At 42.9% G+C, this 21,127-nt stretch overlaps 1 protein-coding gene across 23 annotated transcripts in view; it reads right to left on the minus strand.

Moving 5' to 3' along the window:
- Positions 1-21,127, minus strand: part of ptk2aa (protein tyrosine kinase 2aa) — a 166,086-nt gene that overhangs the window by 96,575 nt on the left and 48,384 nt on the right. For 6 of the 23 annotated variants that reach the window (XM_042310506.1, XM_042310505.1, XM_042310507.1 and 3 more), the window contains exon 1: positions 392-789. In XM_042310506.1, the coding sequence (XP_042166440.1) occupies positions 392-515 (124 nt within the window). In that variant the 5' untranslated portion in view covers positions 516-789. Of the gene's footprint in view, positions 1-391; positions 813-12,714; positions 12,742-21,127 lie in introns of those variants that run through there. The other 17 variants (XM_042310503.1, XM_042310502.1, XM_042310500.1 and 14 more) reach the window with 8 other exon arrangements.

Genomic DNA, 21,127 nt, shown 5'->3' on the forward strand with positions numbered 1-21,127 from the left:
AGAAGAAGAAGAATAAGATGGGAGGAGAAGAAGAAGAATAAGATGGGAGGAGAGGAAGAAGAACAAGGTGGAAGGAGGAGGAGAAGAACAAGGTGGGAGGAGGAGAAGAAGAACAAGGTGGGAGGAGGAGAAGAAGAACAAGGTGGGAGGAGGAGAATAATAAGGTAGGAGGAGGAGAAGAAGAACAAGGTGGGAGAAGGGGAATAATAAGGTGGGAGGAGAAGAAGAATAAGTTGGGAGGAGGAGAATAATAAGGTGGGAGGAGGAGAAGAAGAACAAGGTGGGAGGAGGAGAAGAAGAATAAGTTGGGAGGAGGAGAAGAAGAATAAGTTGGGAGGAGGAGAAGAAAAATAAGTAGTGGAAGTTCAGAGTTAGTAGTTAGTAGTAGTACCTGCAGCCCAGCACATGGGGAAGAGGCTGCAGCCGGGACTGGTTTCCATGTTGGTTGGTCCCCCTGCTCTCTCTGTCTCGGGTCCCACGGCCGGCCAACACCCAGAGTTCTCACAGAACCGCATGGAGGCCAGGGCTTCCACCTTCCCCCTACACCCCACTAACCCTTTACCTCCTTACCAAGTAACACCCACCTCCCCCTACACCGCACTAACCCTTTACCTCCTCACCAAGTAACACCAACCTCCCCCTACACCACACTAACCCTTTACCTCCTTACCAAGTAACACCAACCTCCCCCTACACCACACTAACCCTTTACCTCCTTACCAAGTAACACCAACCTCCCCCTACACCACACTAACCCTTTACCTCCTTACCAAGTAACACCCACCTCCCCCTACACCACACTAACCCTTTACCTCCTTACCAAGTAACACCCACCTCTCCCTACACCACACTGACCCTTTACCTCCTTACCAAGTAACACCAACTTCCCCCTACACCACACCAACCCTTTACCTCCTTACCAAGTAACACCCACCTCCCCCCCTACACCACACTAACCCTTTTACCTCCTTACCAAGTAACACCAACTTCCCCCTACACCACACTAACCCTTTACCTCCTTACCAAGTAACACCCACCTCCCCCTACACCACACTAACCCTTTACCTCCTTACCAAGTAACACCCACCTCCCCCTACACCACACTAACCCTTTACCTCCTTACCAAGTAACACCAACCTCCCCTACACCACACTAACCCTTTACCTCCTTACCAAGTAACACCAACCTCCCCCTACACCACACTAACCCTTTACCTCCTTACCAAGTAACACCAACATCCCCCTACACCACACTAACCCTTTACCTCCTTACCAAGTAACACCAACCTCCCCGTCTACGCCGGCCCACAATGCTCCTAATCCCCGACACCTAGGGCCAAGTCAGATCCACACAGCCCCAGTTCACTCTACCCACTCCCCCAGTCTACTCCACCAGTCAACCCCTGGTCCAGAGACAGCACTAGGGTCTGGGACAGGAGGGGGAAGGGGCTCCGAGAGAGAAACACATCCAAGACATCCAGAGTAAGAGAGGGAGTCCCAGCCAAGTGCTGGCCCAGTTTTCAGCCCTGAAACAGGGGCAGGAAGAATACGGTGGATCAACACTGTGTTGAGGTTTTTAGCCCCTCCACTGTGAATATACAGCTCATTTGTTCTGCTACTTCTGTCCCAGTGGAGAAATCCAGAGTAGTTCTGTCTGGCTGGCTGTCCGTCCGTCTGGCTGGCTGGTTAGCGTTGCTAAGCCTCCGGCTGAGAGCCTTCCCCCAGAATACTAATCCTGGCCCAGGTGCCCCGCAACCAACTCCCGCCACCTCGCAGGAGAGGAGAACAGGAAAACAGAGAACAGTAGTCCAAAACAACACAAGTAACTCCACACCGCTCGCTTCACTTTGTACTCATTCTGAGGTAGGAGACCAGTGTGCTAAACTCACTTGAGGAAGAGTGTATGACAGGGTGTGTGCAGAGAGTGACAGAGTGACAGTGAGAGTGACAGAGAGAGTGTAATAATGGGGGGAGAGAGAGAGAGTATGTAAGAATGGGAGGAGAGTGAGAGGCAGAGTGACAGCAAGAATGGAGAGAAGGATATGGAGAGACGGAGAAAGCAATTGTTTCAGGTTGAATGAGAGGAAGAACCAGAAAAGACAGAAGCAGCCTGTGTACTCCGCTCACTCAGTCAGAGAAGTGGGTGTAGGGAGAGGAGCGAGTGCAAAGAGAGAGAAAGAGAGAGAGAGAGAATCCTTCACTTGCTTTGGCAATGTAAACATATGTTTCCCATGCCAATAAAGCCTTTAAATTGAAGTGAATAGAGGGGGGGCCAGGGGGTTAGTATAGGCCTCATTAATATGCTAATCTGAGCCTAGGTTCTATTCAGTCCTCCAGCCCACTGCTGTTTACCGAGCCCCAACCCCCTCCGGCCAGGCAGGCTGCAAATCAACACTGACCCTGGGTCCGCTCCACTCTACCCCCACAGCACTCACTACTAGAGGAGGCTGTGTGTGTCGGGGTTTCCGTTAGGAAAATGTGACGCAGGACAACATGACTGGGCAGATTTTAATTACCAGCCATTTGAGAAATTTACAGGACCCATATGCATTAACCATAACCCATTAATTAGGGTGTCCACCCACAGAAACCACATGTAGATTATGGTAATGCATCCAGAACATGCAACTAATGTAATGAAGCAGACAACAAAATTTAATTTTCAAACATTTGCCAAAATGCAATTTGCAGGAAAACGCCATTCTAAACAGCGCACATATGAAAACTCCATTCTAAACAGCGCACTTATGAAAACACCATTCAAAACAGAGCACTTAGGAAAACACCATTCTAAACAGAGCACTTAGGAAAACACCATTCTAAACAGAGCACTTAGGAAAACACCATTCTAAACAGCACACTTAGGAAAACACCATTCTAAACAGAGCACTTAGGAAAACACCATTCTAAACAGAGCACTTAGGAAAACACCATTCTAAACAGAGCACTTAGGAAAACACCATTCTAAACAGCACACTTAGGAAAACACCATTCTAAACAGAGCACTTAGGAAAACACCATTCAAAACAGAGCACTTAGGAAAACACCATTCTAAACAGAGCACTTAGGAAAACACCATTCTAAACAGCACACTTAGGAAAACACCATTCTAAACAGAGCACTTAGGAAAACACCATTCTAAACAGCGCACTTAGGAAAACACCATTCTAAACAGCGCACCTGATAGCGGTTACATACGTGACAGAGGTGAAAATCTCTAAACTAGGGGAATCTAAACTAGGATGGCCTGCTAATATAACTAGGATTGTGTCTTTGGCTTCTGGACAATGAAATAAATTAATATGATAACCAATAGAACAGTAGCTGAGCGGTAGGTCCAATAGGGAAGTAAATGGAAATACATTCACCAAATGATATAATTACTCCTGTCTATACAGAAAGAGAGAAAAAAAAGAGGTAGATCAAGACAGAGAGAGAGAAAATGGCAGAGAGGCAGCGAGAGAAGCAGCAATAAGCATCCATTGGAAGAAAGAATCCCTGGCAGTCAATGATAGCATTAACGGCTAACCTTTGTGATGATCTGAGACCCCTGGCAATCTGCACAGAGGAAATACCATAATGATTTCATTTTCTCAAACCTCAATGTAGTTAATTACAGTGAGATGGCCCAGAGGGGATGTCTAGGACATGGAGTCTTCGTCTCAAATGCTTTACATGAGAACACAGCTTCAGTCTCAAGTGGCACCCTATGGGCCCTGGTTGAAAGTAGTGCACTACATAGGGAAGAGGGTGCTATTTTGGACACATTTGCTGCCTATAAGGCTATAATATTATCCATAGACAACTTGGGGTAAACCACCTTCCTTCGAATCATTGCTATGTTTTTACTGACATGACAAGTTAAGAATCTTATTATTATTCTTTGGAGAAGAACACAGTTCTTTGCCTTGATGACAGCTTTGCACACTCTTGGTATTCTCTCAACCAGCTTTACCTGGAATGCTTTTCTAACACTCTTGAAGGAGTTCCCACATATGCTGAGCTGCTTTTCCTTCACTCTGCAGTCCAACTCATCCCAAACAATCTCAATTGGGTTGAGGTCAGGTGATTGTGGAGGCCAGGTCATCTGATGCAGCACTCAATCACTCTCTTCTTGGTCAAATAGCCCTTACACAGTCTGGAGGTGTGTTGGGTCATTGTCCTATTGAAAAACAAATGATAGTCCCAATAAGCACAAACCAGATGGGATGGCGTATTGCTGCAGAATGCTGTGGTACCCATGCTGGTTAAGTGTGCCTTGAATTCTAAATATATCCCTCCCAGTGTCACCAGCAAAGCACCCTGTGGGACCTTATATGTGACTTGTTTCAGGAAACTAGGAGTATGTCACACGTCACTACTTCACAGGAGAGCCTTTTGAACATAAGGATTTTTTAAATCAAAATGCCGTATTGGCAGAAATTCCTTCTGGAACATGTGAACTTTACAAACTTGTATGCCATCTGTAAATATGAATAAAATTGTTAAATTACAAACTAGTTGGTTTAGCCACAGAAAAAGCCAGTAACCTTCCTGCTTGCCATGATGCCAGTTGAGGACTTGTGAGGCATCTGTTTCTCAAACTAGACATTTTAATGTACTTGTCCTCTTGCTCAGTTCTGTACCGGGGCCTCCCACTCCTCTTTCTATTCTGGTTAGAGCCAGTTTGCGCTAGTACACTGCGTTGTACGAGATCTTCAGTTTCTTGGCAATTTCTCGCATGGAATAGCCTTCAATTCTCAGAACAAGAATAGACTGACGAGTTTCAGAAGAAAGTTCTTTGTTTCTGGCCATTTTGAGCCTGTAATTGAACCCACAATTGCTGATGCTCCAGATACTCAACTAGTCTAAAGAAGGCCAGTTTTATTGCTTCTTTAATCAGGAAAACAGTTTTCAGCTGTGCTAACATAATTGCAAAAGGATTTTCTAATGGTAAATTAGCCTTTTAAAATGATAAACTTGGATTAGCTAACACAACGTGCCATTGGAACACAGGACTGATGGTTGCTGATAATGGGCATCTGCACGCCTATGTAAATATTCCATAAAAAAATGTATCTGCCATTTCCAGCTACAATAGTCATTTACAACATTAACCATGTCTACACTGTATTTCTGATCAATTTGATATTATTTAAATGGACAAAAAAAATGTGCTTTTCTTTCAAAAACAAGGACATTTCTAAGTGACCCCAAACTTTTGAATGTTAGTGTATGTATGTAAATGAGATATTTCCACAATTAATTTTCAATACATTTCCAAAAACATGTTTTCACTTTGTCATTATGGGGTATTGTATGTGTGGTTGGGTGAGAAAAACATATTGAATCCATTTTGAATTCAGGCTTTAAGGGGAATGATACTTTCTGAAGACACTGTATGTGGCATCACAGACTGGCCCCTGTGGGTGAGTTTAAGTTGAAGGCAGAGATTTATGCTGCCAGTTAATTTAATCATTGTCTGCTTACTGAGCAGATTGCCAATGAAACAAGAGGGGGTGGAGAACAGAGAAGGAGAGAGGAGGAGAAGAGGAGCAGAAGAGAGTAGCCCTGCCTGGCTGCTCCATCTATGGGTATTCATGTGGACTGGGCCTGCATCCCAAATGACACCCTATTCCCTATGGTTCCTGGTGGAAAGTAGAGCACTATATAGGGAACAATGTGCTATTTGGAACATAGTGGATCAGAGAGACAGAGAACCCCAGAAACAGCCGGGGCAGACAGACAAAGGGGCTATGACTGAACCCCATGGAGAGGGAGAGGTGCTCTTCCCAGCTATTCAGCTCACATCACATCCGGCCCACTGTTCCCAAACAAAAGCCTCTCACCCACCCCTCCTCCCCGCTCCCTTGTCCATATTTCAATAGCAAGGGCCCAAGCTGGGGCACGTGTTACCAAACCATACAGACACCAGGCTGGGGCACGTGTTACCAAACCATACAGACACCAGGCTGGGGCACGTGTTACCAAACCATACAGACACCAGGCTGGGACACGTGTTACCAAACCATACGGACACCAGGCTGGGACACGTGTTACCAAACCATACAGACACCAGGCTGGGACACGTGTTACCAAACCATACAGACACCAAACCTTACACGGCTGGGAGCAGTGGCTGAGAGTAGGCCCACACAGAAACACACACAGCCGTATGGTTCAGTGGTGCATGCAATCATCAGCTGAATATGTAACTGGTCTGTCTGCAGGCCTGGGTTCTATTAGAGAAGACAAAGGAAGACATACCGTAGGAGTCTCTAAGACCATGGTTAAATACATACTGTAGGAGTCTATAAGACCATGGTTAAATACATACTGTAGGAGTCTATAAGACCATGGTTAAATACATACTGTATGAGTCTATAAGACCATGGTTAAATACATACTGTAGGAGTCTATAAGACCATGGTTAAATATATACTGTATGAGTCTATAAGACCATGGTTAAATACATACTGTATGAGTCTATAAGACCATGGTTAAATACATACTGTAGGAGTCTCTAAGACCATGGTTAAATACATACTGTAGGAGTCTCTAAGACCATGGTTAAATACATACTGTAGGAGTCTCTAAGACCATGGTTAAATACATACTGTAGGAGTCTCTAAGACCATGGTTAAATACATACTGTAGGAGTCTATAAGACCATGGTTAAATACATACTGTATGGGTCTATAAGACCATGGTTAAATACATACTGTATGGGTCTATAAGACCATGGTTAAATACATACTGTATGAGTCTCTAAGACCATGGTTAAATACATACTGTAGGAGTCTCTAAGACCATGGTTAAATACATACTGTAGGAGTCTCTAAGACCATGGTTAAATACATACTGTAGGAGTCTCTAAGACCATGGTTAAATACATACTGTAGGAGTCTATAAGACCATGGTTAATTACATACTGTAGGAGTCTCTAAGGCCATAGTTAAATGGTTACCTAGTCATTTTAAATTATGTGGATTAGAATCACAAATTACTTGTATAACTGGGGGAGGGGGGGACTGTCAATCATGACATCCTGCAAATACGGAATACACACACACAAATAAGCAGGTGTATCTGGTATGCAACGTTCTTCATTGAAAAGATGATTGAAGACAAACATTGAATATCCCCACTGACAGTGATAGGAGTTTAGTGCACACAAACACACACAGTCTGAACCCAGGACAGATCCCAGATCAGCCATCCCACAGCTGCTCAGGTAGGCTCTAGAACAGCCTGTACATCTTACCCTTCTGTCGCCGTTAAGGGTTCCACTAACCATACAGTACATAGTCATGGAGGTTTGTGTGTGTCACACACCACTGGATTACACAATCTACTGTAGCTAGCTAAGTGCAATCGATCCAGATGGAACGTCAATAGAATGTGTGAATGTGTGAATATTGATCTAAGAATGGATGCCATTTTAAACCATGACCTTGTCATCTCTGGTTTATCCAGGGAGACTCAGAGCATTCTGTATGGCTTTGCACAACTGGAATTAAACATGATCTAGATTCTAGGACCATTATAAACCTACAAACGTGTATTATAGGTTTTATTAACCTATGTGGGTGAATGATAGGTATCATAAGCCTACATAGCAGTTTTAACATTTGAACAGTGATAGGTTTAAGCTAACTCCCAAACCTCCTAACCCTGCAGAACTCAACCCATGTAACCCAACCCAGATGAAACAGAGAAACAGGGATTATCAATGATTACTTGCCTTTAATTTAATGAGTCATTTACATAACAATGCCACTACATCATTTGAACTCCTAATCAGTATTCCCTGGTGATGATTGCTATATATCTGCCTTGCTAAAGAGGGCTGGAGCAATTAACATATACAACGTGCAGTGACCACCTTATTTAGCCCAACCACCGGAAGGCCTGGGATGTGTAGAGACAAAGGGTACGTACCAAATGGCACAATTTTCACTACTCCCATAGAGCTCTGGTCAAAAGTAGCGCACTCTATAGGGAAAAGGGTGTAATTTGGGACACACACAGAAAGAGAGTGCAGCGTTTGGAAGCTGTCCTCAGAGTTTCTGTGGTCGTCAAAGAAGATGAGGTGCTAGCTAGACAGACAGAAGACACAGTCTGGGGGGTTGTGAATGAACAAACTAACTTTACTTTGATCAATCCCCTAAAATCTGCCATTCTAAATATCAATATGCCAAAATGGCTTCCAGATGCTGCAGCTCATTGAGAGGAATAACAGTCCAATGCAAACTCAGCTCTATAGCTATCAGTTAGGGATTATTATTATTTTTTAATTGACAGGTGCTACCTTAACATGTCTGATAAGAAATGCTCATTTTGGTCTAATGTTGCAAAATGTTTTGATATGATGTGCCCTACTGAATGTAGCCCAGGTGTTTGTATAGCCAAACTAAAGAGGAGTATTTATTTCCTCTATTCCGTGAGGTTTCTCTCCGTTATCATGTCTTTTATGGAGCTGGGTCACTTCATCATTCTCCAATATTACTATAGGGATTTAGGAGGGCAGGGGACACAAAAGGGACAACAACTGTGTGTGTGTGTGTCTGACATCTGTGCATGCGTGACCTGACACCAGGTCATCTATAAGTCTTTGCTAGGTAAAGCCCCAACTTATCTCAGCTCACTGGTCAACATAGCAGCACGAGCTCCAGCAGATATATTTCACTGGTCATCGCCAAAGACAACTCCTCCTTTGGCCACCTTTCCTTCCAGTTCTCTGCTGCCAATGACTGGAATGAATTGCAAAAAAATCACTGAAGCTGCAGTCTTATATCTCCCTCACTAACTTTAAGCATCAACTGTCAGAGCAGCTTACCGATTAATGCACCTGTACACAGCCCATCTGTAAATAGCCCACCCAACTACCTCATCCCCATATTGTTATTTATTTTTTTGCTCCTTTGCACCCCAGTATCTCTACTTGCACGTTCATCTTCTGCACATCTATCAGTCCAGGGTTTAATTGCTAAATTGTAATTATTTTGCCACTATGGCCTATTTATTGCCTTACCTCCTTAATCTTACTAAATTTGAACACACTGTATATAGATTTTTCAATTGTGTTATTGACTGTATGTTTGTTTATCCCATGAATAACTCTGTGTTGTTTGTGTTGCACTGCTTTGCTTTATCTTGGCCAGGTCGCAGTTGTAAATGAAAACTTGTTCTCAACTGGCCTACCTGGTTAAATAAAGGTGAAATAAAACAATAAAATAAATAAAAGATAAAAAAACAAGTCATGAGGTCGAAGGAATTGTCCGTAGAGCTCAAAGACAGGATTGTGTCGCGGCACAGATCTGGTGAAGGGTGCCAAAATATGTCTGCAGCATTGAAGGTCCCCAAGAACACAGTGGCCTCCATCATTCTTAAATGGAAGAAGTTTGGAACCACCAAGACTCTTCCTAGAGCTGGCCAACCGGCCAAACTCGAGGATGTAATCGCTGCCAAAAGTGCTTCAAGAAAGTACTGAGTAAAGAGTCTGAACACTTATATAAGTGTGATTTTTTATTTTTTATTATACATTTGCACAAATTTCTAAAAACCTGTTTTTACTTTATCATTATGGGGTATTGTGTGTAGATTGGTGAGGGGGAAAAAACAGTTTAATAAGCAATTTTAAAATAAGGCTGTAACATAACAAAGTGGAAAATGTGAAGGGGTCTGAATACTTTCCGAATGCACTGTATATACACACTGAGTGTATAAAACATTAAGAACCCCTCTGTTTTGCTCTCAGAACAGCCTCAATTCGTAAGGGCATGGACTCTACAAGGTATCGAAAGTGTTTCACAGGGATGCTGGCCCATGTTGACTCCAATGCTTCCCACAGTTGTGTCAAGTTGTCTGAATGGCCTTTGGGTGAGTGAGACTAAACACGTTGTTCATTACACATTCTATAAAAAAATGTATGGTGTTCTGGTATGGCTATGGAGTTCTGGTATGGAGTTCTGGTACGGCTATGGAGTTCTGGTATGGAGTTCTGGTACGGCTATGGAGTTCTGGTATGGAATTTAGGTACGGCGATGGAGTTCTGGTATGGAGTTTAGGTACGGCTATGGAGTTCTGGTATGGAGTTCTGGTACGGCTATTGAGTTCTGGTATGGAGTTCTGGTACGGCTATTGAGTTCTGGTATGGAGTTTAGGTACGGCTATGGAGTTCTGGTATGGCGTTTAGATTAGAGGTCGACCGATTAATCAGAATGGCCGATTAATTAGGGCCGAGTTCAAGTTTTCATAACCATCGGAAATCGGTATTTTTCGGCGCCGATGTGCCGATTTAAATTTTTTTATTACACCTATGTTTAATCTTTATTTAACTAGGCAAGTCAGTTAAGAACACATTCTTATTTTCAATGACGGCCTAGGAACGGTGGGTTAACTGCCTCGTTCAGGGACAGAACGACAGATTTTCACCTTGTCAGCTCGGGGGATCCAATCTTGCACCCTTACAGTTAACTAGTCCAACACAATAACAACCTGCCTCTCTCTCGTTTCACTCCACAAGGAAACTGCCTGTTACGCGAATGCAGTAAGCCAAGGTAAGTTACTAGCTAGCATTAAACGTATCTTATAAAAAACAATCAATCATAATCACTAGTTAACTACACATGGTTGATGATATTACTAGATATTATCTAGCGTGTCCTGCGTTGCATATAATCTGACTAAGCATACAAGTATCTAAGTATCTGAGTGAGCGGTGGTAAGCAGAAGCAGGCGCGTAAACATTCATTCAAACAGCATTTTTGTGCGTTTTGCCAGCGGCTCTTCGTTGTGCGTCAAGCATTGTGCTGTTTATGACTTCAAGCGTGTAACTGAAGTGAAATGGCTAGCTAGTTAGCGCGCGCTAATAGAGTTTCAAACGTCACTCGCTCTGAGCCTTCTAGTGGTTGTTCCTCTTGCTCTGCATGGGTAATGCTGCTTCGATGGTGGCTGTTGTCGTTGTGTTGCTGGTTCGAGCCCAGGGAGGAGCGAGGAGAGGGACGGAAGCTATACTGTTACACTGGCAATACTAAAGTGCCTATAAAAACATCCAATAGTCAAAGGTTGATGAAATACAAATGGTGTAGAGGGAAATAGTCCTATAATTCCTATAATAACTACAACCTAAAACTTCTTACCTGGGAATATTGAAGACTCATGTTAAAAGGAACCACCAGCTTTCATATGTTCTCATGTTCTGAGCAAGGAACTGAAGCGTCAGCTTTCTTACATAGCACATATTGCACTTTTACTTTCTTCTCCAACACATTATTTTTGCATTATTTAAACCAAATTGAAGATGTTTCATTATTTACTCGAGGCTAAATAGATTTTATTGATGTATTATATTAAGTTAAAATAAGTGTTAATTCAGTATTGTTGTAATTGTCATTATTACAAATAAATAAATACAAAAATTGGCCGATTAATCGGCAGCGACTTTTTTGGCCCTCCAATAATCGGTATCAGTGTTGAAAAATCATAATCGGCCGACCTCTAGTTTAGGTACATGGAATTCAAGTGCCAGAGACTTTACAGCAGTAGAATGAAGAAACCCAAAGGACATTTTAGTGTGTGTGTAGTCTCATTAAGGAGTGAGACGGACAAACAGGCTTCCCAGTGACCTTCATCATCCACAGGACACACACACACCTTCGCTCTCTCTCCCCTTCAGCTCAGCTAATATCCCCTTCCTAAATAATCTCAAGGAAATATATCTTTACACTCTGAACACAGACACTCTCGGTGGAGGGGACTAATATGACTTCACTTCGAGGATGGAAGAGTGAGTGAAAATATGCCTGGGTGATGAAATGTAACTTCCTTATGTTATAAAAATACATTTGACCAAGACACATATGATTCTTCATGTTCTAAATCGTTCAGTGGGGTCCTTCTAACGTATCATTAACATTATATCCAAAAAGTTGGATTTTGTAACCTAATACATCTGATAATAAACACCAAGCTGTGTTGACAGAGTTCACATGTTGTGGTGGTAGTCTGCAAAGCTGTTTCGGTGGATCCCAAAAAGCTCATTTATCATGACGCATGCTGAATTAAATGTAAAAGACTTTGAAAATAAAAAGCTATGCTCTGTGCACCGCTGACATTTCACAGAGATATACTTGTTTTTGTAAGAAATCTTACGAATTTCGCATTAATGTGAAAAGCGTACACTAAATTATTAAAATACCAAAATGAAATGCCTTAAACTATATCCATCTTACCTCTATATTGTTTTATATCCTCCGGATTCAAGAAGAAAGATGACGAGTTCAACACTAACCCTGTAAATCAGCCTTAATTCTCACACAGCATCCAGCTTTGCTGACGCAATGCTTTCCCCCAGATTTTTTACTACAAGGCTAAAAACTACAAGAACTTGTGAACGGATTATGATAGACACAGGTTTGGACCATTTGTTAACATTATTTTACCCATTGGTCAAAAGATGTGTTTCTGATTGGTCACTAAGAATAGTAGCCTAGATCCTCTTGGGAATAAGTGGATGTGCCCTTCATATGAGTCGATGTTGGTGCATTAAATGTAGATGACAGACTTATCTAGTAGGAGCCGTCTATTCATCAGAAGAGCACCACTATAAATCAGACCTGCCTACCAAGGTTTATCTGACCAGAAGATAATGAGAAACTTTCACAGCGTATAAGATCTATTGTAGTTCACAGCATACAGTATGAGATCACTTGTAGTTCTGAAGGCCACTCACCTGTGTAGTAGGAAATTCTTGAAATATCTACAAGAGAAAGAGAGACAACAGGGAGGTCAGTTGGTTTGATCGGTTGTTGATCTGTCAGTTCAGCACATTAGGTTCAGTGGAGTCGAGGCAGCATGTGGTTTAGTGGGTCAATGATAATCCTAGAGGGCAGCCTGGCGGCTCCAACCCAACCCAGTCCCTGGTCATAGAGCGCCCCCTAGCTGCCTGGGAGATAAAGCTCTGTGGCTCCCAAATGGCACCATATTCCCAAATAGGGCACTACCTTTGACACATAAGGGCCCATTGGGGCCAGGGCTGGCACAGAAGGGGACTCCTATGATGACACCATAATCTGTCAGTGTCACAGTTCAAAGTGAACCGGATGGCAGGGTAACAATCTGAAGGAAGTCCTCCGGGGTTGGGTTTCAGAGTGGCCATAGACAGACAGACAGGACGGAAAGACGTGGTTTTAGTCTCTCAGGTTTCAGAACAGGGTTAATCAATTGTCAGGAGAGTACAGCAAGAGTACAATGAGAAGGATGAGTCATAAAATTGGCATGCACTTTGTGTGTGTGGATGTGTGTGGAATGGAACCAGACAAACTGCAGGTGGGTATGTAGGCTAAGGTCAACTGAAGTGGTGAAATGTCAAGTGGCAACAGAATGTTTTTTTTTAAAGAGAGAGACTGTTGCCTTCTCAATGCCTCTCATTCTACCCTGGCTTTGTGTTTGAGCACACTGTCTTGGCACCCTATTCTCTATGTAGTGCCCTATATGCCAAAAGTAATGTACTATGGAGGGAATAGGGTGCCATTTGGATGAGAGTAGAGACCAAATAAACCCGTAGACCACAGATGGACACCAGCCATCCAACTCAACAATCAAGAGGCTACAGAACAATGATCAACATTGACACGCATCCCAAATAATACTATTTTGCAGTTGGTTTCATATCAACATCGGTCCCATGATCCATCACTTGAACATTATTACATTGACTTGAGATGTGTAGGTGGCGTAGGTCTCTCAGCCTATAACCAGATCAACCAAGCATATATTACTTATAGGGGTGTCTATAGTTGTAATAGTTAGATTTCTGAGAAAGAGCTTGAGGCCCAGAATGAACCATATGCTCCTGGACAGACCATGATGTCTCTAAAGAGTCTGTCCTTCCTGAGTAATGAGTATAGGGTTGGTAAAGAAAACCTAAGTCCTTTAATAATCAATATATCCAAGCGCCAGTTGATCAAATCACCATGTGAAAGGCAGCTTGAGACCTCTGGATTGACTGTTCATCCAGGGCTTAAAAGATTAGTCCATTAGCCCAGTGTCTCTTTAATAAACTAGCATCACTTCAGTGCATATGGTCCTCTCTCTTTGTCACTGGATCACCAACTAGATAGGTCAGCAGTAGAGGCTAGTGATGCTAGTAGCCAGGCTAGCTTTAATAGGACTGATCACACCTCACTGCACTAATGCTAACACTCGCTAAGAACCAGCCTGACCCGCGTGGCCCATGTCAGTGTCAAGGTCTCTTCACTGTGGTCAGTGTAACGTATGGAGGACCATATGGGGCTGTGGTGGACGGCCCTGGTCTGCTCTGTCCCCTGCCTGGTGCCTGACCCCACAGCCCCTCTGTCTGGCAGAGGGCCCAAACACCTGCTCCTCAATCTGTCCCCAGGACACACACATTCAGGGAGGGAGATATATGGCCTGGGAGTGCCTAATGCTTACATTTATCTTAGCGCAGGGGAAAAGGGAGGTGAGATAACACGGCTTTCTCAAAACAAGGCTTTCTCTTTGAAGCATTTTAGAAAGCAAGGCACTCTTCTCACCGGTGAATTTGAAAGCTGCTGGCAGCTCAGTGTTGACAGAGAGGCAAAGAGCAGTGTCTAAAACAGACAGACAGACTGAATGAGTGTGGGGGTGTCAGGTAGGACAAACACAACAATCACTACTGTCAAATATGCTTGTCCTCAAGTTATCTTACTGCCTGGCTTTCAAATCCATTTTTAATTACTCATAACCCCCGATTGAAAAGGCCTAAATGGGGCTTTCTTTACATATCAACCTCTGAACTTAGCATGGGCAGAACGCTAGAAAGAGATGAGTGTCACAGGCTGTGTTTTTCCTGCTTTGTTCCAAGACTGAGAGTCCCAATGCCACCCTATTGACTAGAGTCCTACGGTCCAATTACCCAATGTAGTGCACTATAGGGAATAGGGTAATATTTGGGGCAAAACTGCCTCAGTTATGTAGCTACCAGAGCAGACGTAGAGGGCTACAGTGCTGGCCACATGTGATGGTCTGGTGGAGGGGTGGAGACCATGTGAAACTGCTGAGACACTTTGTTCTAAAAGAAGAGTGCTGGGGTCTGGCTTGGGGACAGAGCCTGCCGTATATCACCTACAGACACACACAGATAAAGAGCATTCTGCGAGCAAGTGAATAAATTCAGTCCTCTGAGAGCGCCTAGCGACGCACACACACACACACACACACTCCAACCCAGAGATGTACACACCACAGATTGGGGCATCAATAAACCAGCGAGCATTGCCTGACATCATGTGAACCAGGAATGTCACTCACACAAGCTGAAGCACATGTGAAGGTCAATATCTGCTTTCATGTCCAGCCCATATAAAGAGCCATTACAAGCATTCATAACCCATAAGATCAATCATTCAGCCAGTTACACAGGCTAGGCCTGCTGCTGTCCTGTGTAATAATGACGGACTGGGGTTTGTCCAAAATGCCACCCTATGCCTTATATAGTGTACTACTTTTGACCAGAACCCAGGCTCTACATAGGGAATAGGGTGCCTTTTGGAACAATAGGGTGCCTTTTGGAACGCAGCGAGACTAGACTGCTGACTCCTCTCAGAATAGCCATCCAGACATCCACAGGTCTGTTATCAAGCTTTTCAATGGCTGTTTTAAGCATTTTGAATTGTTTGGGGCTTCAAGCTGAACTGAGGAGTAGGGCTGGGACAATACCAGTTTTGCGATACTCGTTAATATCGTGGCAAGGAAACAAAACACAAAGCGGATTTAACATCTTTAGGAAAACAGCTCTAATGTTGGAAATAAACATCATTATGTTGTCATCCAGATTCACGTATATATTTTCCAAGCTATAGAACACTATTTTACATGTAGCAGGTTTTTTAAAAGGACCAAAAAGTGAGATCTGCTTCTTGTTTTCATTTTAGCCATGGAAAAAATATTGCGATACTAGTATCGTCCTGGCCCTACTGAGGAGACCATTGTTTTTGAAGAGAGTCCATCTCTTGCAGCATGTTAAAGGAAAGCTGTGACCCTCAAAACACCCTCTTACAACAACATATGTGATTGACCAAGAGACATAACAGGAAATGGGCCCACATATTACTGGAACCTAATCTAATCCAATGGGAATGGTGCTAAACTGGCAAATCCAAATCGCTGAGTATGAAGCAAACGCAAAATCCCGGTCTACCACAAAGAATACATTGTGAGAGTAAGACGCATAATTACCTAGTGAGGAGGTTATAATTCTCCTGGCTCCAAGCTGTCTGCACTCTCCTTCCTCATGTCTCTCCTTCCACCTGATTATTGACTTGATTAACTAATCTACTTTTACCTGCCCAATCAGGATTAGGATTACAATTAATGCTTTCAGGAGATAAACCGAGAGAGAGGGGAAAGAGGAATGGGAAACGTTGCTGATTCTACTGTAAGTGATGAGAAAACCTCTTAACATCCAGGGGTTTGTTCAGTAGAAACCCAAATTAAGCCGAGAGAGAGAGGACAAACATTTTACTGAGAGGATTAAACTGAAATGTAGAGACGAGGAACATCTTTCTAGAGTTACCCGTGGGAAGACAGATTCTACTGAGAGGAATCAGGAACACTTTTGAACCCTATAGCCCCCAACACTCTACTCAGCACATTGGATGAAATCTATCACAGTGCCATACCGTTTTGTCACCACAGCCCCATATACTACCCCCTGTATGCTCTCGTTGGCTGGCCCTCGCTTCATATTCGTCACCAAACCCACTTGCTCCAGGTCATCTATAAGTCTTTGCTAGGTAAAGCCCCGCCTTATCTCAGCTCACTGGTCACCATAGCAACACCCACCCGTAGCACGCACTACAGCAGGTATTTTCACTGGTCTCCCCAAAAGCCAATTCCTCTTTAGCCGCCTTTCCTTCCAGTTCTCTGCTGCCAATGACTGGAACGAATTGCAAAAATCACTGAAGCTGGAGACCCATATCTCCATCACTAACTTTAAGCACCAGCTGAGCAGCTTACAGTTCACCTCACCTGAACATAGCCCATCTGTAAATGGCCCATCCAACTACCTCATCCCCATACTGTATTTATTTTTTCTCTCCTTTGCACCCCAGTATCTCTACTTGCACATTCATCTTCTGCACATCATTCACTCCAGTGTTTAATTGCTAAATTGTCATTATTTTGCCACTACGGCCTATTTATTGCCCTACCTCCCTTATCTTACCTTATTTGCACACACTGTATACAGTGGGGCAAAAAAGTATTTAGTCAGCCACCAATTGTGCAAGTTCTCCCACTTAAAAAGATGAGAGAGGCCTGTAATTTTCATCATAGGTACACTTCAACTATGACAGACAAAATTAGAAAAAAAATCCAGAAAATCACATTGTAGGATTTTTTTATGAATTTATTTGCAAATTATGGTGGAAAATAAGTATTTGGTCAATAACAAAAGTTTATCTCAATACTTTGTTATTTACCCTTTGTTGGCAATGATAGAGGTCAAACGTTTTCTGTAAGTCATCACAAGGTTTTCACACACTGTTGCTGGTATTTGGCCCATTCCTCCATGCAGATCTACTCTAGAGCAGTAATGTTTTGGGGCTGTTGCTGGGCAACACAGACTTTCAACTCCCTCCAAAGATTTTCTATGGGGTTGAGATCTGGAGACTGGCTAGGCCACTCCGGGACCTTGGAATGCTTCTTACGAAGCCACTCCTTCGTTGCCCGGGCGGTGTGTTTGGGATCATTGTCATGCTGAAAGTCCCAGCCACGTTTCATCTTCAATGCCCTTGCTGATGGAAGGAGGTTTTCACTCAAAATCTCACGATACATGGCCCCATTCATTCTTTCCTTTACACGGATCAGTCGTCCTGGTCCCTTTGCAGAAAAACAGCCCCAAAGCATGATGTTTCCACCCCCATGCTTCACAGTAGGTATGGTGTTCTTTGGATGCAACTCAGCATTCTTTGTCCTCCAAACAGGACGAGTTGAGTTTTTACCAAAAAGTTATATTTTGGTTTCATCTGACCATATGACATTCTCCCAATCTTCTGGATCATCCAAATGCTCTCTAGCAAACTTCAGATGGGCCTGGACATGTACTGGCTTAAGCAGGGGGACACGCCTGGCACTGCAGGATTTGAGTCCCTGGCGGCGTAGTGTGTTACTGATGGTAGGCTTTGTTACTTTGGTCCCAGCTCTCTGCAGGTCATTCACTAGGTCCCCCCGTGTGGTTCTGGGATTTTTGCTCACTGTTCTTGTGATCATTTTGACCCCACGGGGTGAGATCTTGCGTGGAGCCCCAGATCGAGGGAGATTATCAGTGGTCTTGTATGTCTTCCATTTCCTAATAATTGCTCCCACAGTTGATTTCTTCAAACCAAGCTGCTTACCTATTGCAGATTCAGTCTTCCCAGCCTGGTGCAGGTCTACAATTTTGTTTCTGGTGTCCTTTGACAGCTCTTTGGTCTTGGCCATAGTGGAGTTTGTAGTGTGACTGTTTGAGGTTGTGGACAGGTGTCTTTTATACTGATAACAAGTTCAAACAGGTGCCATTAATACAGGTAACGAGTAGAGGACAGAGGAGCCTCTTAAAGAAGAAGTTACAGGTCTGTGAGAGACAGAAATCTTGCTTGTTTGTAGGTGACCAAATACTTATTTTCCACCATAATTTGCAAATAAATTAATTAAAAATCCTACAGTGTGATTTTCTGGATTTTGTTTTCTCATTTTGTCTGTCATAGTTGAAGTGTACCTATGATGAAAATTACAGGCCTCTCATCTTTTTAAGTGGGAGAACTTGCACAATTGGTGGCTGACTAAATACTTTTTTGCCCCACTAAATATATATTTTTTTCTATTGTGTTATTGACTGTGTGTTTGTTTATCCCATGTGTAACTCTGTGTTGTTGTTTGTGTCGCACTGCTTTGCTTTATCTTGGTCAGGTCGCAGTTGTAAATGAGAACTTGTTCTCAACTAGCCTACCTGGTTAAATAAAAGTTCAATTAAAAAAATAAAAAGTAAAAAGAATGATGCCTGTGTGTATTTCGCCTGCAGTGCAAGGCGGGAGGAATTCTGTTTCCATATATGCAGCAGGGCATCAGAAGACTGCCAAGTGCTGACAAAGCAGGACGACGTAGCCAAAACAAGGTCAGCTGGACCTCCACTAGCATATAACTACATTACGCTAGGGAAACGCTCACCTTGAGTTAGCACAGGCTACTATGAGAAAAGGACCTACAGAGTAGATTCCTGCACTACACTAGGCTAGGCTATAGGCTAACAGGAAATATAACCCAACTGTACACATCAGCTTCACTCCTTATAATGAACAATGCACAAGAAATCCCCAAAATAAAGGATTGTTATTTGAATGGCAGCATAGGCCGAAGCTAAGTGTGTGTAGATTTTTATTTTTATTTAACATTTATTTTGACAGGGAAGACATATTGAGACCTAGAGCTCTTTTCCAAATGCACCCTGTATAATACAATATAAAACACACACACATACATATATATACACACACACACACATATACATATACACACACACACATATACATACACACACACACACACACACACACACACACACACACACACACACACACACACACACACACACACACACACACACACACACATATATATATATATATATATATACACATATATATATATACACACACATATATGTATGTATGTATATTTCTATTCTGGTTTGCGCCAGTTTGTGCTGTTCTGTGAAGGGAGTACTACACAGCGTTGTACAATATCGTCAGTTTCTTGGCAATTTCTCGCATGGAATAGCATTCATTTCTCAGAACAAGAATAGACGGATGAGTTTCAGAAGAAAGTTCTTTGTTTCTGGACATTTTGGGCCTGTAATCGAACCCACAAATGCTGATGCTTCAGATACTCAACTAGTCTAAAGAAGGCCAGTTTTATTGCTTCTTTAATCAGGACAACAGTTTTCAGCTGTGCTAACATAATTGCAAAAGGGTTTTCTAATGATCAATTAGCCTTTTAAAATGATAAACTTGGATTAGCTAACACAACGTGCAATTTGAACACAGGACTGATGCTTGCTGATAATGGGCCTCTGAATGCCTATGTAGATATTCCATTAACAATCAGCCGTTTCCAGCTATAATAGTCATTTACAACATTAACAATGTCTACACTGTATTTCTGATCAATTTTATGTTATTTTAAATGGACAAAAAATGTGCTTTTCTTTCAAAAACAAGGACATTTCTAAGTGACCCCAAACTTTTGAAATGTAGTTAAACATTTATGTAGTGTATTTTAAATTGTATTATACAGGGCGCATTTGGAAATTATATACATATATAGATTGATAGATTATATACACATGCATTAGAATACAAGAGGAGAAGGAAAGGATAAAGAGAAATGTGAAAAGACAAAATATGTGGGCGATATATGGCATGAAAAGAAATGGGTCAAAAATCCAACAAGGAATGTGAATTAGATGCTACTGTTGCACAAAGAGCTGTGAGTGGTCGCATTCCAAGGTGACCATTACAAACGACCGACACTTCTTTACATGTTACTAACTCAACCTTCCCATCCAGCTGCTGGCTATGAGTCTCCAGGAGATACTGCAGAGCACTAGTTAATGGTTAATCCCCTGGCTGACCAGAGAGAAAGTGTGTGTGTGTGACCCCTCAGGACAGGGGGTGTTACTGGGGCGTGTAAAGGGGTCAGCACAGGGGTATGTGGATGCAATAAAGGTCAGGGGTCTGCCTCCAGCACCTCCAACACCTGCTAGAGTGTAACTAGCAGTTACTAGTTACACACAATCACACGCACGCACACAAACAAACGCAAACACATGTACATACACACTCAGAGAAGCGCTCACAGGCAGGCACACTCATGTGGTTACACTCCAATAAGCAGCCTCAGCTCTTCTGCAGAAGCTGTCATACGTACCAAAGCAGGCATACATGAAAAGATAAACAACTTGTGTAGCCAGACACTGACACACACGCCATATAAAAGCAAGGCATGAAGCAAAGGTCACTGTCATGCATGAGTGCACTGCAGACGAATGCATCCAGTAGACATGCCATGATGGAATATCACTACCCAAAAGCTACTCTATGCCATAA

Source organism: Oncorhynchus tshawytscha, linkage group LG31 (genome assembly GCF_018296145.1).
Source record: "Oncorhynchus tshawytscha isolate Ot180627B linkage group LG31, Otsh_v2.0, whole genome shotgun sequence".
Taxonomy (NCBI): domain Eukaryota; kingdom Metazoa; phylum Chordata; class Actinopteri; order Salmoniformes; family Salmonidae; genus Oncorhynchus; species Oncorhynchus tshawytscha.